Below are 17,791 nucleotides of genomic sequence, written 5' to 3'. Positions count from 1 at the left end.
GCCAGGCATGGTTGTGGATATTCAGTGGTGGTCGTCTTTTAGATGACTAAAAAAAAAAAAAAATCTCATAGCCTGCTCGTGAAGTTGCTATATGAAGCATAACGCTTGCAAAATTTACAACGAGTTGGAAGTATGGAGCACCTTTCAGGATTTCCAACATCTGTATCTTCCGCTTGGAACTCAACAGTGCCAATTCGGATTAGCTGCTTATTGAAATGACTAAACCAAGATTAAAGTGCTACTGAACTGCAATGATGCTTCCAAGTTAATGTCATAGATGCAGCTTTAAATAAAACAGGCTTTTGTAGTGATAACAATCCAGGAAGGCAAGATCTCCTTCCAAATACCAAGTCCCACCCAACAGCCAAAGTGCTGAGCCTGGTACAGCTATTCCACAGGCACAGAAAACATTTCTTAAGGCAGGTATTTTCCATTAAGATGGGCTCACAGTTGCATATCAAGAATCAGTACAGACTAAAATAAAAACTCTGGCTCTTGAGCACAGGCTGTACAAGCTGTATCACACTTCTCGGCATGAAAATATCAGTTTCACTTAGCCACACAAAAGGGATGAGCAGTCTTATGTAAACTGAAAAGCTATAAATGTTTTTCTACAGTATGCTATATTAACATGGGAAGATACTTGGATTTTTAGTATCTACAACTATGTGCCCTTCTCAAGAATTTTCAGCAAAGAGGGAGTTCAAAAAGGTTCACAGGAAGAATGCTTAAAAATAGTGAATGTCCCAAAGACAGTCTAGATCAAACAACAGACATCCTGTTGATTCTTCTCCCTTTGTTTTTACCTGGGCTATAACCTTTCTGCTTTGCCAATAAACACTCATCTATGTTCCTTTGCAAGATCTACAGCCAGACTATGGGAAGCTGGTTTAGAAAGTTCCGGAGATAGCAAAGATTACTCGCAGTTTTGGATACTGATAATCATCTGAAATCTAAATGCTTTAGTTAAGCCACACTAATGCACGAACACATATGAGCTGGACGGAGCAGCATGTGGCAGGGATATTGTGCGATGCACAAACTCAAGTCTCCTTTCAAAAGGCTGCTTGCTCATCTGCATACTACATGCTGCACCTGATCCTCCACATTTTTTTTAAACACAACAAAACTAGCAGGTGTTTGCTTTAGTGTAAGAATTCTGCTCCAAATAACTAAAATAAAATTTTCAGTAGAGCTAGTAACAAAGAAGTTCCAGCTTTCACCCAAAGAAATGAAGGGGGATTTTCTTCCCCCAGAAGAAATAGATGCAGCCCAATCTTGCCATACAAGCGATCACACACTCCTTGCAGACTCCAGATACTATGCATACAGAAGTGTGCTTTCACACAACCCAGCCCTGGCTGAGTTAAACAGAAGGAAGTTTACCATTTTAACCTCTGAGCAAAGCAAAAGCGCAGCCTGGCAAGTTGAGGAACTTCTGTTTTTCCTCATCTTGATAAGTTCTTCTAAAAAAAGTCACTCTCTTACACTTTGAAAATAGAAATAAGTTAAACATTATTAGACTAGAAGTTTAATTCATTGTTAGGAGGAAAGAAAAAAGGGCAGGAACTACAAACTCGCACTGACCAGCTCTTTTCCATACATCACAATTCTCCTCTCCTGTCTCTCTTTTCCCCACTCCTGTCTCTAAAGCAGCCAGGAAAAACTGAGAGAACTACAGAAGCTAACCAGCTCACATGCAAGATAAGCATTTGGCTCTCACCCATCCTCCCACCTCATTTTAAACAATCAGACAAGTATTAACATTTGGGCCTGGACGTATTTGTTTGAATTGTCAGCATTGTTAGATACTTGAATAAAACAATATCACCAGCAAAGCTGGCCGGTTTCACTGCATTGTTCCAAGTGCAAAGAGAATAAACAGCATCAAGTGAAAAACCAGAAGAGCTGTTAGAAACCTGGAAGCATTTGTTTGCATATCTTACTCCCCAGGGACATTCAGTCATTGCTAGATCGGTATTTTCCATGAAGACGCAGTGGAAGGAACTGGGTGGATGTGTCTGAGGTATGAAAATGTGAAGTTCTCACGATAATGTCTAAATCAAAGTAAATCCCAAATGATCAGCTAAACAGAATTGTTATGTTCACACATAAACCTAATAGTAAACACTTAAGTAGATCTAGTATGCTCTCCTGACTTGAGGTGGATAAATCTGGAACAAAAAGCCATTTTAATTAAGATTGAAAATAATGTTTGCTTGTCTAAAGACTAACAGGAAATCAAACTTAATTCTAAGATAAACTATCCATAATAAACCTGGAATTATAACAATCCTGAGAGTGTATGACATTTTTCCATGGGAAATCCAGTCTTCTAGAGGGGAAATTTATTTTCTTCCAAGTTTTGCCTTCAGCATACAAACACTTATCTTTTTTGCTTTTCTTTTTCTCCTCTAAATTGGATTTTGAGTAACAGTCACTGTGACACTATTATCTAAGTTGCTGTCCGTCTTGAATGGAGCATTTTCTTGTGCTGGTTCAGACAATTATTATCTATTCTGTAGCAAACACTGATGTAATGAATGTTCATCATGGTGAGGTCAGACCATGGTCCTTTAGAAGCAGCAACAGCTGTTCTAGTACTGATTTGGACAACAGTCAATTCCTGTCTTCTACGACGCCTAATAAAGGGCTTAAACCACTCTGCAATCTACCTAAAATGGGGACAGGAAAAAGAGGTAAATGAGTGAAAAGAAGGGCACGTCATGGTAGGAGTCACCTCCTCCATTGAGTCAGATATTTTAATAAAATGCATGAGAAAACATGTTTGAAAACTTTATCTCCGTCAAATTTGTCTGAGTATCTTTGACCACCAGTGCTCAACGCTTTAAAAAAAATGCTGGAAATAGCTGTAATAAATGATACTTCTTTTCTCAGACTGTACATTAGTATCAGTCAATCCTCTCGCTCAGTATTTTATGATTGAAGTGATAAGTTACTCACAAAGCAATGGCACCAAAATACATCTAATGCACTGCAAGGAATATCAGTGTTTCTAAGTACAATATTGACTTGCACTCCAGTAAAATATGAGCAACTGTAAAGGACAAAACAGTTGAATGTCCAAAAATCAAGAACATGTATTCTCATCTGAGGCAAACTCCCGCAGGATGGGAAAACTGCAAATGACACAGCAACTCAGCTGACAGGCACAACAGGTACATACATATTTAGGACCCTTCCATCTCCCTATTGCCCATCCTCTCACCATCCCGTCCATAACCTAGGTAAGAACACTTATCTGGAAATATATACAGACTTACTAGGTAGTTGGACTTTTAAAGAAGAAAATGAATCAGCAGAAATGTTAGGTAAGCCCAAACCATCCACCTTGTTTGCAGGAATGGGGTAATAATTGGTAAAGAAACAAGTTCAACTTTAAGCTTCCAATTACCTAGTTGTAAAACCAGAAAATAAACATGATTAACTCCGTAAACATCTGAAGAGCTCTCAGGTGAGTAAAGGTAAACACTAGTCAACAATGGAAAAGAAAGGAGGTAGGTCTTTCACACTGTAAAAAGAAAACTGTCATGGCAAAGCTGCAATAACCTTTGGAACTGAAAGAGAAACATATGTAAGATTTACAGAAGCACTATAATGAACTACAGATATAATAAATAGGTCAAAATTCGATCAAAGTGACCTCTCAGTGCCTTCTGCAGAGTTTTATATAACATTAGACTGATTTGTAAGGGGCACATGAGAGGCAAACACATTCAAACACATGCAAAATATTCACAAGCTGGTAATACCTGAGGCACTCTTCAGCTTCCTAAAATCAATTACTAAGCAATATGACAGGCAGCACAGACAGAAAATACTGCAACCGCAGCAACCTTGTTAAGCTGCCTTATCACTGATATTACTTGTTCAACGCAATTGATCAAATGAGTTGGGAGGGGGAAGACTTTTCAGATACCATGTGTTTTTCTTCCCCAAAACTGTTGTCACGTTTGCCTCTTATCTTCACATCTAATCTATGCATTAAACCACTCTTGGGAACGAAGAGGAGAAGATAAGGTCAAAAGGTCTGTGATGGCCGATGCAGTCAAGCCGTTTTAACGAGAAGCACCTATTTTTCCTTTCAAATAATTTACAGATCAAAAAAAAGTTAGGAGGAAGTAGACAGCGACGTTACACGCTAGCAGCAGAACGTGAAATCGAGCTAACACTCTTAAGCAGGAAGTTGGTAGGAGAGTCACCGACAATGTAACAGCCCGGGGAGCGGCACCCATCCTCGACACAGCATGGGACACGCCCGGAGAAGCCCCACGGCTCGGCAAGGACACGCACAGCGGCCACCGGGCTGCCGCCCGGGCTCCCGGCAGCCAGACGCCGGCCCCGCGGTCCCCGTTGCGGTGCACTAGCCGCCCTTCACCGCGACGGGCGCTCCCCGCTCCGCGACTCGGCTCGCCGCACGGGGCGGCCAGACGGGGCGGCCGCTGCCCCCACGGGAGCGCTCGCCGCAGGTCGCGCTGCTAGCGCGTAGGAGGCATTTACCGCCCGGCAGAAACGCCCCGGGCAGGAGCTGAGCGGGGATTACCGAGCAGGCGGCGGGGGCGAGGCGGACAGGGCGCCGGCGGGCGCTCCCCGAGCGGGGCCAGGCGCGGCGCCGGCCTCCGGAGGAGGAACCGCGCAGCAGCCTACCGTATGAAGGTGGTTTTGCCGGTGCTGTACTGCCCCACCAGCAGCACCATGGGCTTGTTCTCGAAGTCGGCCTCCTCCAAGGCGGGCGAGTGGAAGTCATGGAAGCGGTAGTGCTCCTCCAGCGGCAGCAGCTTGCGGAGGTAGAGGTCCCGCAGCCCCCCGGTCACCGTCTGCACCACGTCGGTGCCGCCGCCGCGCTCCCGCCCGCCGCCCTGCTTCCCCAGCCAGCTGAACATCGCTCCGCCGCCAGCGCCCCGCCGCGCTCTGCGCCCGCCGCCTCCCGCGCACGCAGCCGGCGCGGCGGGCGGGCTGAGCCGGCGCGGGGGCGGCGCCAGCACCGCGCCTCGCCCGGCCCTGCGTGCGCTCGGTGGCCGGTGGGTTTGTGCGGCGCCTCGTTCGGGCGGGGGTGCGGTTATTTTTCAGAACCAGAGGATTTTTTTTTTAAATTTTTGTTTGTAGCCACAAATCCGCCCCTGGAGGTTAGTTGCACCTGTGCTGCTCTACCGCGCTAAAATTTCAGGCCCTTGAGATGAAATCTAAAAACCCTTTTACAACTCGGATGTGAACACAGAGTTGCCCAAATGCTTTTCATGTTTTCCTGATGATGGTAGCTGCCTTTGGATGTCAGGGAAGTGTGTGACTAAGCGCCGTGGGGGTTAGCTACGTTATTAGGCAAGTATTTTAAACACTGTGAAAATTCTTGGTATAACACTGAAATTTTGCTGTGGGACGCGTAGCAGATACGGCCATTAGTTTTAACCTTAGGTCTTGTTGCTGTGTTAAGCCGCGTGGGAGGATCACCTTTTCCATTGATTTTACATTATAATACCATGTTCACTAAAACACTGAAGAAATCAGTAAAAATAATATCTTTTTATGTGACAGAAGTTTGTCTGTGCCCACTCACTCCTTAAAAAACAAAAGTTTGGGCTCAGAGTTAAAAATATGAGGGGGATTTTTTTTTTTTCTAAATCTGTGTGTAAGCATTACATTAGAAGTTTATCTTTTGTGTTACACACATACGACCTTGTCTCCTTTGCAACAGCCTTATCATTTAAATATTTTCACTGGTCCAGCACATCTACTGATTCACGTGTTCAGCCATGTACCTTTCTTCTTTCTAATTTCCATGTTGAATACTACCTTTTCCCTATATGCTCCAGCTTTTTCTAAATACATCAGCAGGTTTAGATGTGCCATTTCCATGTCCCTCCTCCCTGTGCTGTTCCTCAAAGAACAGATGTTAGGCTTTAATAATGCTCACTCCTGAGCATTTAACCACTCTGCCTTTTCCTGGTTCCTTGCTTCACATTTTATTTAGGGCTGTGCATGTGTTTTGCAACTTTTTTGTTGCAATTTCCATGCTGAGTCTAAAGATTTTATACCGTTTCATGTAGGGTCTTGCTGACTGGCTTCCTCATTTTTTTAAAATCCCCTTTTTATAGTTTGGCTTTGCATTCCTCTCATTTTTATGACTTTTCCCCATAGGTTATTCCATAGGTAATTAATTTATCCTTGCAGTTACTTACATCTTCTCCATGTTACCTCAATAATTCCTTTTAAATGAGTCTTGTATCACCACATCTTTAGGAGTTCTGAGTACTGATAATTTATTATCTGCAAAAATATCTGAGCTGTGGAAGATGTAAGTACCGCAGTTGGGAGTGAGACTGCTTTCCCACTCGTCTTTGGTGCATTTAGTATTTACTGACAGGAGAACATCACAGAAAGAGGGCAGGTACAATACTGTCTCAGACTGTCCTCCCAGCCTCTGGGAATTCATGATTCAGTGCAGGACTGAGGCACATGTGGAGCCTTTGTATTTTTCAGTCCTTAAGAATTTTCCAGTGAATACACTAATCAGTTTTTATGAGCTCATAAACTTTTATCAACAGCAACATCAAGGGCAAAGAGGTCTGTGACGTAATTACATGTTGTGCGCAGAACTACCTCATTTGGTTAACTTTGAACTTGCTGCTGGTATTTTTTTCTGACCCTGTCCAGGTCTTGTGTTGGAGGAGAGGTGCACAGTCACTCCCTGTTCATCTCCCACAGGGCACCCCAGATTTCATAGATCTCTCTCTTATCTGCCTTTTGCTCTTCTTGTCCTTTCTCTGTGTTGCAGATCCCTTATCTGTTCACTCCTTGCGTGGAAGCTGTTTCACTTCTTTGATCAGCCCTGGCATTTTCCTCTGTATTCTTGTTGAATAGAGACAAGTCAGAGATACTGAATAATTATTTCTGTTCCACTGTACTGTTTTTGAAACTAGGTAAAGTGGTCATTGTTCTCTGTGACCCCTTCATGGCTGCTGGAAAGCTCCAGGAAGGGCAGGGAAGTGTTTGCACTCGCACACCTCATTGTGGTTGTCTTCAGGCTTCCTGCCTAGATGCTTCCTGCTGTCAGTGGGATCATTTTTGCCCTTCAGACAATAAAGCTGTAACTGTATACGGGAACCTGGGAGTGCTTCCAGACTCCCAGGTCTGGCTGTGCCCTCTGGCTACATCCCATCCTATATTGCAATGAGATCCAGCGTGCATCAGCATGACTGCCGTCCTTGCTCTCTTGTTTCCATGGGAGGTAAACCCTGGGCATGCAGCCCGTACAGAAGCTGTATGGGCTGCTGTAGTATGCACCGCAGGTAAGGAGTTTACTGAACTAAGTAAACAGAAGGATTTTGCTTCTGTGCACCACCTAGGAGGAGACCCTCGACCTTGAGGGCAAAGAGATTTGTAAGGCTTCCATTTTTGGCCTACAACAACAGGAACTCCTTGCCTAAAGAAACTACAGCAGAACTGAGGAGCAGGGCAACCTGTAGGAAATATGGGCTGCATATACAAGATGTCTAATAAGTAAATCAATAGTATTGAATAAAAGCTAATTTAGAAGAAGAATAAATAGAGGCCTGGGATTCCATCTGTCAAAAAAAACCAGACTGCTTGCTTGAAAGGAGCCATGTTAATGTGATGAACAAACAAAATTGAAAGTTAATGTTCTGGTAACTTCAGTTGCAATACTCTAGAGCAAGTTAAAGAATCACACTTAGGTGAGTGATATTAGGTATACAATTTTAGATCTGCTTTGTGTTTCTTGTGTCTTTTCAGATGTAATATTCTCAAAAACTTTAAAGCTTTAAACCTTTGGTATATATCAATAACGTTTAAATCCAACTTAATAAAATAAATTAGCCTGAGTCCGTTCTTGTAGAGATGGGTCTTAAATGTAATCCTGAACTCAAGGGGTCCCAGGATCCTGGGGCAGTTCACATCTAGGTCTGGAGCAGGCATAATTTCCTCTTAAATTATTTTTCAGCAGCTCTGAAATATGTCTGTATGTTGTCTTTAATTGTCTTTCTAGTAGAGGAAAAAGCGTCTAAAAGAAATGACTTTAACATGTATTCACTGTGAAAAAATGTTTATTTACTGTAACTCTGAATGCAAAAAAAAAGTGGTTTATTATACAAGTTTAATATTTACTTAAATTCACATAAAGGCTCCTTAGTTCATAAATGGGCTTCTTGGTTTTGTTTTAGAGACAATGGTATTTGTTCTCTGCTACATTTCTGGACTGACGCTCTTTTTATAGCACAGGTAGAGCACAAACACAGCATAAACTTCCTTAGGCTTCCTTGTCCATGCATCTTGGCCTTGGCCTGAAAGGTCGCTTCTGCAAGCACGAGTGGAGCACAGCCTCACCTAGTCACGCTCCTGAGGTTGTCAACAAGGGAAGCACATTGATTCATTAAGGAAGAGCGCTGGTTTTTTGTGTTTATTCCCTTCAGTCACAGACAGGCATTAGCATTTTCAATGACAAACGAAGTGCTATTCTTACCATTCTTTGGCTTTTCTTCACTTCCTAATCAAATTCCTTTTTTTTTTTTTTCTTCATTAACAAGATTCATAGATATTTTATTTCATATTCCCTAGTTCTGGACAGTCAGCCAAATGCTGGGTCCCCTCTCTGTCAGGCACACACATACCATCCCCACTGGGTGGTTTTTGCAGTTGTTGCTCTTTCTTATGCTGCTTTTTCTGCTCCACGGCAGTACGTAAGGCCTGAAGAATCAGATCTTTGTTGTTCTGGATGTTGTAGTAACTTAGATTCACCAGTTTGTCAAAATCTTCCTCTGAATAACTCAGATTATTTATGTAATATGGACCACGGGTACTGGCAACGTCAACATCACCCTCTGCCATCTCTGAGGGACTACGTTTCACACCTAAGGGACAAACAATAACTTGGTTAATTAGCAAAAAGTAATTAGGGTCTGAGTGCTTCTCAGGCATGCACACACAGTGTATCACAACCCAAAATTTTCCTTCCCGGGGTATTATATTTCTGTGAAATTTGGTTTGCAGTGTGGGGTGAAGAACCTGGTGATGGTGAAGGGTGTAGGGATTGTCCTGGGTACTCCTGGAAATATCAAAACAAGTAGAATATCTTCTCTTTTGAGCACAGGAGGGTGAGACTCCCTGCCTCCTCCTCTAGCTCTGGGGTGAGCTGTCAGCATGGTCCCCATGTCCCCCTCAGAGCTGATGCTCTCCCAGCCCCAGACCCCACCTTGCTGCTGCCTCCGAGACATGACAGCACCCTACACTTCTAGCCAAGGTGCAAGTAAGTGGCAACCACTCTTTTTCCTTCCTTTCTCCCAAAGCAGACAACTACAGCAAGGACCTCATGACAGCATGGTTTCTCTCTGGGTTATGGGCCTGAAGCCACTTCCACTTTCCGCGCCTTTCATCTTCAACTCTATGGCTAAACTGAAGAAGTGTGGACTGGATGATCGGGTAGTGAGGTGGACCACAAACTGGCTGAAGGAAAGAAGCCAGAGAGTCGTGGTCAATGGGGCAGAGTCTGGTTGGAGGCCTGTATCTAGTGGAGTCCTTCAAGGGTTGGTACTCGGGCCAGTATTATTCAATATATTCATCAATGACTTGGATGAGGGAATTGAGTGTACTATCAGCAAGTTTGCTGATGACACCAAGCTGGGAGGAGCGGCTGACACGCCAGAAGGCCGTGCTGCTATCCAGCTAGAGAGTTGGGCAGGGAAAAATTTAATGAAATAAGGGAAAATGTAGAGTCTTACATCTGGGCAGGAACAACCCCAGGTTCCAGTATAGGTTGGGGAATGACCTATTAGAGAGCAGTGTAGGGGAAAGGGACCTGGGGGTCCTGGTGGACAGCAGGATGACCATGAGCCAGCACTGTGCCCTTGTGGCCAAGAAGGCCAATGGCATCCTGGGGTGTATTAGAAGCCGGGTGGTTAGTAGGTCGAGAGAGGTTCTCCTTCCCCTCTACTCTGCCCTGGTGAGACCTCATCTGGAATATTGTGTCCAGTTCTGGGCCCCTCAGTTCAAGAAGGACAGGGAACTGCTGGAGAGAGTCCAGCGCAGGGCCACAAAGATGATGAAAGGAGTGGAGCATCTCCCTTATGAGGAAAGGCTGAGGGAGCTGGGGCTCTTTAGCTTGGAGAAGAGGAGACTGAGGGGTGACCTCATTAATGTTTATAAATATATAAAGGGTGGGTGTCACGAGGATGGAGCCAGGCTCTTCTCGGTGACAACCAACAGTAAGACAAGAGGTAATGGGTCCAAGCTGGAACACAAGAGGTTCCACTTAAATTTGAGAAGAAACTTCTTCTCAGTGGGGGTGACGGAACACTGGAACAGGCTGCCCAGGGAGGTTGTGGAGTCTCCTTCTCTGGAGACATTCAAAACCCGCCTGGACACCTTCCTGTGTAACCTCATCTGGGTGTTCCTGCTCTGGCAGGGGGATTGGACTAGATGATCTTTTGAGGTCCCTTCAAATCCCTAACATTCTGTGATTCTGTGATTCTGATTCTATTTTCCTCACTACTCTGCTTTCCTGCCTTCAGAAATAGGCTGCCAAAAATCCATGTATGTCAGTGATTCAAGCTTTCCAAAAGCACACCTGCCTTCTCAGCGATCTGACAGATATTCTTTCACTCAGCACAACCCGTCACTTGCCCTAACACAATCTGTTAAAATATCAACTCTTGGTTCCTACTGGGAAGAATTATCAAAACATGCAGAAAATAGGCTTAAAAAATAGGTTCTATTGTCTAAACTGGAAAACTTTACAGAGCCATTATCTGGACATATCCCAGAAGCAGATGCCACAAATATTGACTGTAATTTCCTTGAGATACCTACTACTATAAAAATCTACAGGCTCTATGTAATGTCAACAGTGAGAATGAAACTGATGTTCCCCAAATCACTAAAATTTGATAGGGATACTGAAAGAACTTTTAATGTTTGTTGCATCATCCCGGGATAATCAACGTATGCGTCACAGATCCAGACAAAATAATTAGGCAGGTAGTCCCACAAGTGTCATCTCTGGAAACATTACGTCCATCATATCTTATGATCTGAAGACAAATTAAATTACCTTATTTATTTTAATTCATTTGACAGTAGAAACCAGATCTAAAGATAATGCAGAAGTTTACTTGCAGGCTATGATATGTACTCCTCACAGCTTTGCAGAGAGACTTATAGGCAACTGGTACTGCTCAAGTGAAGCAGTCTAAGCCACCTCACACAAAGGATTTCTCCTTTCTAATCCAGTTATGGAATAGTCTAACTGGTGCAGGAGTAACCCAGTATGAATCTGTAAGTTTTACTCGTCTACTGCCCAGGCTCTAAACTCCCTTTGCTGAACAAGCTGATGGATGAGCTGGCTCTGGAAAAACTGCCTGTTCATATAATTAAGCTAATACTTCAGACGCTGGGCTAGGGAATGGTACTGAAGTGCTATAAATCAAGCTGGCCTCTGCCTGTCACTAACAAAGGGCAGACATCCATCTCCAGCCTCCAGGCCTTTCTGTAGCATCTGTCCTGCCACCATGGAGGTTGGCTCTCAGCTGAGAGGTAGCAGCCCTCCCAAAAAACTGCATGGGCTTAGCCCTTCCATGTCAGCTCAGCTCAGCTCACCTGTGGGGGCCCAACTAGGACCTGTTCTCGCTTTTTCTGTTTAGTCTCAGCTCGCAGCTGCCAGCTGAACCGGTTAGGCAGCACAGGCTTGCCTCAATACGCAGGTATCATGCAGGTCTTAATATACATCTTCTATGTGCCCTTTTTAGATTTCCTGGTACTTTATGTTGACATGTAGCATCTGCACATCATCTGATGTTCGCTTGATATTGGATAGCTGAGTTAGAAATAACATTCCTGGCTTCTGGAAATTATTGAGAAGGAGAAGGGAGGCAGGCTCCATCACAGTGCAGTACAGAAGGTAATTCTCAGTTCCTGTTCTAGTTCTTTCTCCTTTTCTCCTTTCTCTAGTTCTTTCTACAAAGGGCAGCTACAAAACCCAACTTTCAGTTCCCTGATATATGCTAAAAGCTGGAGTAGAATGGTGTGTGTACCTGCATAAATACTCTGAGACTATTTGACTACTGTTCAAAACTCAGTTGCATACCTCAAATGTGCAATGAACTCAATCCAGAATAACCACAAAGCAATATCCACAAAGCAAGAGTACTGTATGATTTTTTACTACTTGCCTATTTTTATTTTAAAGGAAAATAGTACAATCGGGACAGTAGTCTCTGCATTCGTTTTGTTATTAAATTTAATGTACTGTATACCAGCCCAGAACTTTTGGGTTTGAGTATAATGTGGGGCTTTGAAGTGATTAAAAAATAAGTGTTCTCATAGCATGAGTTAGGAATTTTATCATCTGGAGAAGGAGTAACTGAGACTTTTGGCACCAACAGAGGTAATGTGGAGTCATGGGATATGGCATCAGGACTTAGAAACAATCTATTTTGAAGTGACTGGCAATGTTGCTATTGAAACTCTTAAAGTAGGAGTCACTGAACAGAAACTGTCAGCATGGCTCAGTGTTATATTTTCATCACTTTGCTAGTTCACACTTTTGTTTTCAAGGTTATCTGCTTAACTGTGAGCCTGGAAATTATTTTAAACAATGAAATCCTTAGATTCCCCAGAGCATTCTCTAACAGGAAAGGATGACAAGTACAAGAGGAAACAACCTTGCTGACTTCTGCCACTGTAGATAAACAGAATATACTTTTCATCAGTAAAGTCTACAATCTACTTATGAAAAGCCCCCAAATGATCTGAAGAAGGGCATATGTACCAAAAGCTGATCCCAGCTGTTGCTCTCCTGTCCAGGAAAATACATATTTTATGCTTCTTTATATGCTTCAGATCTAAGCAAAGGAAGTCTGAATCTGTGTTTACAGGATGATCTGAAGAACAGATATTGCACAGTAAAAAGAGCAAGAAGGCAGCCACTGCCTCTGTTAGTATGAGGGGTAGCCGTAAACTTACCAGGCGCTTTGTAGTACCTGAAGGTGTCATTTACTAGAGGGAAAAATATCACAATTGGCGTTTCTGAGCTCTCCTTGTCACCAACAATGTAGCATTCCTTCAGATGTGGAGTTTCCTGATCATCTGGCACCTTTATAGGGAAAGGAATTCCCTGTTTTGCAAAGTATTTAGAGGCGTCTTTCAGGGGCTGGTTGCCACAATAGGAAAACAAAACAAAACAAAACATCAGAACATGGGAAGTGCTTGAATTGAATTTGACCAAAAAATTTCACTGTGAATGTTTGTGGGGTAAGGGCCAAGTTCTGACAGATTATGGCATGTACCCAACTTAGGTGTTGTAGACCGTATATGGAGCCAAGATCTGGAAGGCCAGAGTTAAATTGTATGGATCTGGGTCCACATGCCTGTCTTCATCCCACATCTGGATATTACACAAGCTGCCTTTAGATGGCTTCTTATTTCAAATGTATTTAAAGTTCCTAAATATGAACTGTGCTTGCATTTATTTGCATATCTGGCCTTTTGCATCAAACCCTTGTATGTATGATTGTATGATTGGATTGAGAAGTCTTAGACAGTTTTTAAATACATTTGGCTTAATTCATTCAACATCTGACTGCCTTCAAATCACCTAAAGCACATTTATGCATAAAAATAGGCAGATTCAGTTTACTAAATCCTTGCTTCCTAATAACACTTGTACTGTTCAATAAAGATACGTGGCCTTGGTAAACTGGTAGCTTATTTACACTTTCCAGATACTGGGAAAGAGCATGCTTCTCTGTGTAGAGGAGCAGCCATTCTGGGAACTCAGTGATGAAGCAGAGTTATCAGTAGAGAAGAACGTAGGAGGCTCACCTGTGTCTGGGAACCTGAACTGTAGTTGAAATGCAAAATGACATCCACTTTCCTTTCTGGCCTCATAAGGGGTGGGTAACTGGTAGCAAAGGCAAATGCCGTGTCAATCAGGATGAGGTGGTCTGTTGCTGTTGTCAGGTGGTTGGGCTGAGAGTCAAGTTCACAGTCTAGAAAAGAAGCATTTTTTTTTTTTCAGGGGTGGTGCTCAATACAGGAGATAGGCTGAGGAAAGTCAATTGTTAACAAAAAGAAAATTCAGCTTTTCTTGGGTCTTAGACCTACCTATATAGCTGATAACTGCAGTTCAGTCATTTCTCAGTTCCTCATTTGGCTTCCTCTTTTCACTATTTAGTCTGCAATTTCTTCTAGTTAAGAGGGATTAACTTGGGTCTCAGGAGAGTAGAGTTAATTCCATCCACTGGATTTGCATGTGATTCTTATCAGGCTAATATATTTTTTTAATATAAAAAAAATTGAAATGGCACCTTATTGTCTCAACACACTCAAGATTAAAAACGTTTGGTGCCTTGCGCTATGAGGACAGGCACACAGCTACTCGGGTACGCAGCCGAGTGAAGGCATCACCCCTTGTGCAACATGGGAGATGTGGTACCAGACTGAGCACTAATTCCCAAACTGTGCAACAGGTAATACTGTTAAAAAGGTTATATCTTACTTATAAGTAAAACAGTAGCGTGGAACAGGGCTCCATCACACATACCTTGAGTACTGGCTGGGCAAGGGGCAGCATGTGATGGCACCAGTGCCATGCCACAAGTGTGCAGGCTGGCTGGCTGTCACATCAGCAGATGTACACTGGTTCACTGATCAGGGCCTTTCTCATCTATCAGTTGCCAGTCTTCACGAAATCTTTAAGAACTTATTTTGTAAGTCTCTCCTGCTAGCTACTTTCAGCTTTTGGTAACAAACAGTTTCAAATATTATCAGAGAAGGGGAGCAGAACGAAAAGGCAGTTGGCTTGATAATCTGTTAAGTGCTGTTTATTTTTCACAAGAAAGGTTTAAAATGTAACTAAAACCAGGGTGCTACTGTCATACCTTTCCATTTGGAAAACTCGCTCTCTAGGTAGTTGTTGTTCATCTGGAAGCCCTTCAGGAAGTTAGGGATATCTGAAGCTGCTGGGCGTAACATGACAACATCTCGGAAAATGCTTGAAAAGCTGTCAGTGGGACAAACCACTCGAGTATCCAGCTCATTTGGTCTTGCAGGGAATAGGGTTTCATCGTCTGCAGAAGAAAGAATAGCAGTTCTTGTATGTGGGCTCATTGTTGAGGTTAATCTGTGTAATCATAATTTGTTTTAACGTGTTTGGCTAAACTTGGACTTCTTTCTCCTTTTATTTCCAGGATCTCCACAAAGCTCACAGTTTTTCAGCTAAGTTTTGAAAAAATCCATTTCTTCTTCTCAGTCCACAGTGGTAAAGGCCTTGTTTGTACTGTAAATCAATCCATCTCATCTACTATAACTTCCTTTGCTTTTCTATTATTTTATCCACTACAGTATCTGGCACTTATCTCGCCTTTCTTTGCTACTCCATGTCACAGTGTATCTTTCAGCCACATACATAAGAAAGCCACAGAATCACAATCTCTTAGCCACCCAAGCACAATTAATGTTCTTTGCCAGCAAATGCAAGGTCCTTGTTTTAACAACCAGAAACTACCCCCTGCAAGTACAAGAAGATAAAATAAATCACCCCTTTTGTTGTATTTCTCTTCCTTCTCATCTTTTTTCTCTGTAGTACCTCTGCCTTGTGTGTTTCTCCTTGAAATCCCACCCTGCAGATCTTTCTTAATTTGGTAGAATCTTTTCCAAATCTCATCCTTAGGACAAGTTTGGAATGACTTGCAATAGTACTAAAGTTTGTGTCTGTGCTTTGTAGACTCCAGAGAGGCAGGGATGGTGATTGCTCTTGTTTCTGTGAAGCTTCATGCCATACTCCAACTTCCAAGAGAGGAACTGGAACACTATGGATCACTAAAGGAGGCCTCCAGCCTCTACTAGTGTACAGGGATATTCTTCTTCAGTTTTACCCTAGTGCTCTGGAAATGGCTCATATGAGGGACATTCTCTCGCCCTTTTTTTTTTTCTTCCCTGTGACAGATCCCATGGATTCTTTTCTCACAAAACTGAAATAATTGCCATACCGCAATACATGGCATGAATTTCCTCCTGGTTTCTGTGTGGATCACAGGAAGCTCTGAAGAGGGAATTCCAAAATGGCTTTGAAAAAGTCAGTGAAAGAATAGCAGCACAGAGGGAGGGAGGGAGGCAGGCAGGCAGGAAGGGAGGAAGGAAGGCAGGCAATAAAATAACAATGGCATAAGAATAGCCCACCTATGTCTGTAATTTTGTCTTGAGTCCATTTGTGCCAGAAGTCTTCTGACTGAACAGATATATACCAAGCATCCATAAGATTCAAGGAAAAAACACTGCTCCAGATACCTGTGGCAGAGGATATATTTGACAGAAAGTAAACTGTTAAAGACCTAGAAGCATTTTCATTCACAATGTCCTTCAGTACCTTCTGCATTCTCCAGCAAACTTTACTCATTGCATTATCTTAGTGCACAAATAAAAGGAATGTCTTTATGAGTTGGTATATGAATCCATAGTGTATTCAAATAATCTAATTTATTCAGATATATTAACAGAGCTGGTAGTATTTTCAGTATAGCTACCAACACATGCATTTTTGCTGTGTGGCAAATAACTTTTGGTCAAGCACATCTTAATTTTTTCCACCTGTCCCCAACATTTCTTGTTCCCCAAGTTCTCAGTATGTGTAATTCTAAAGGTTTTATTTATTTCTAGCACAATCCTGTTACAGGAATGCAGTTGTCATGCGGAACTGTCGACCACAAAACATTCAAGATTCATACACTAATATACCTTCAAAAGAGGAAGCTGACTTGAAAGTTTTGAAAATAGAAAGTGTAAATGTATGAGTCTTTTGATTTGTCTTCTGATTTTTGAGGGTTTTCAGGCATATCTGGGTTAAATTTTCAAGTTCGTCTAGCAACAGATGTAGTGAACTTGATGGCAGTCCAGACTGCCACCTATCTGCAATCATCTTTCAGGCTGAGCAAACACCATTACATGTGCTGGGTGTGCAGTGGTGCCTTCCTGAACCCTCCAAACTGCAGAACTCAGCCTGGTGCTCTGAGGAGGAACTGAGTGATGGACAGAAGATGCTGCACCTGAGCAGCCTGGGGATGGCCTGACCCCGCAGTGCCTGCCTGCAGTCAGAGGGACGGGCTTGGCCATGCAGGAAAGAGCTGCAGGACCTGTGTACTCAGTCCCTGGTCTGTTTGGGGGCTGGGGTGCAAAGGAACTTGCTGAAAACCTTTCTAATAACTGTGTCACTGAAATAAGGAACACTGCCTGAATGAGAAGACGGTGGGTCATTGGCAGGGAACAGGGACACATATGTCCCAGCATCACTCTAGAGAAGGGGAGAAGAAAGTGCTAAAGTGGGAGGTGTAGGGAGGGGGCTGGTGACCTGCTTGCATTTCTGACCACAGAAGGGGACACCTGGGTACCTTGTTTGGCATTGCAGCCAGGGACAGGGAGGTTCCGACTGATTCCTTACACCTCACCACTGGCGGTAGTGAAATCTCCACACTTCTCAAAAAACCCCGAATCTTCCTTTATGCAATTGGTGGAAGTACAAAGAACAATGAGGCAAGAGATTGCTTTTGCAAAAGGAAAAAAAAATTCCTTACTGCTTTTGCTGTTCTTATGCAAGAGGGGAAAAAAAAATATTATGACCTTTTTTTGCACGCCAAAATGAAAGTGTTATCCTGGAGGATTAATCAGAGATAGCTGCAGCATTGTAGATAAAAGGCTGTATTTTAGACATCCAGGTTGCAGAAGAGACTGAAGATTTAGCTTAGAAGCAATGTTACACAGCTTTTGTTGC

At 43.0% G+C, this 17,791-nt stretch overlaps 2 protein-coding genes across 2 annotated transcripts in view; both read right to left on the bottom strand.

The window, feature by feature from the left end:
* EHD4 (EH domain containing 4) overlaps window positions 1-4,975 on the bottom strand; it is a 33,108-nt gene extending 28,133 nt beyond the window's left edge. Inside the window, exon 1 of the mRNA XM_065636320.1 lies at window positions 4,669-4,975. Within this exon, the coding sequence (XP_065492392.1) occupies window positions 4,669-4,904 (236 nt within the window). The 5' untranslated portion in view covers window positions 4,905-4,975. The remainder of the gene's footprint in view (window positions 1-4,668) is intronic.
* Window positions 4,976-8,574: 3,599 nt separating this feature from the next.
* LOC135989935 (cytosolic phospholipase A2 epsilon-like) overlaps window positions 8,575-17,791 on the bottom strand; it is a 37,932-nt gene continuing 28,715 nt past the window's right edge. The window contains exons 17-21 of the mRNA XM_065637065.1: window positions 16,207-16,314; window positions 14,907-15,095; window positions 13,849-14,015; window positions 12,991-13,177; window positions 8,575-8,885 (exon numbers count right to left, since the gene is read on the bottom strand). Of these exons, the coding sequence (XP_065493137.1) occupies window positions 8,575-8,885; window positions 12,991-13,177; window positions 13,849-14,015; window positions 14,907-15,095; window positions 16,207-16,314 (962 nt within the window). The remainder of the gene's footprint in view (window positions 8,886-12,990; window positions 13,178-13,848; window positions 14,016-14,906; window positions 15,096-16,206; window positions 16,315-17,791) is intronic.

The sequence above is a fragment of the Caloenas nicobarica genome, chromosome 5 (genome assembly GCF_036013445.1).
Source record: "Caloenas nicobarica isolate bCalNic1 chromosome 5, bCalNic1.hap1, whole genome shotgun sequence".
Lineage (NCBI taxonomy): Eukaryota > Metazoa > Chordata > Aves > Columbiformes > Columbidae > Caloenas > Caloenas nicobarica.
Note: the sequence above shows the minus strand (reverse complement) of the source record. Positions and strands in the feature narration are given on the sequence as shown.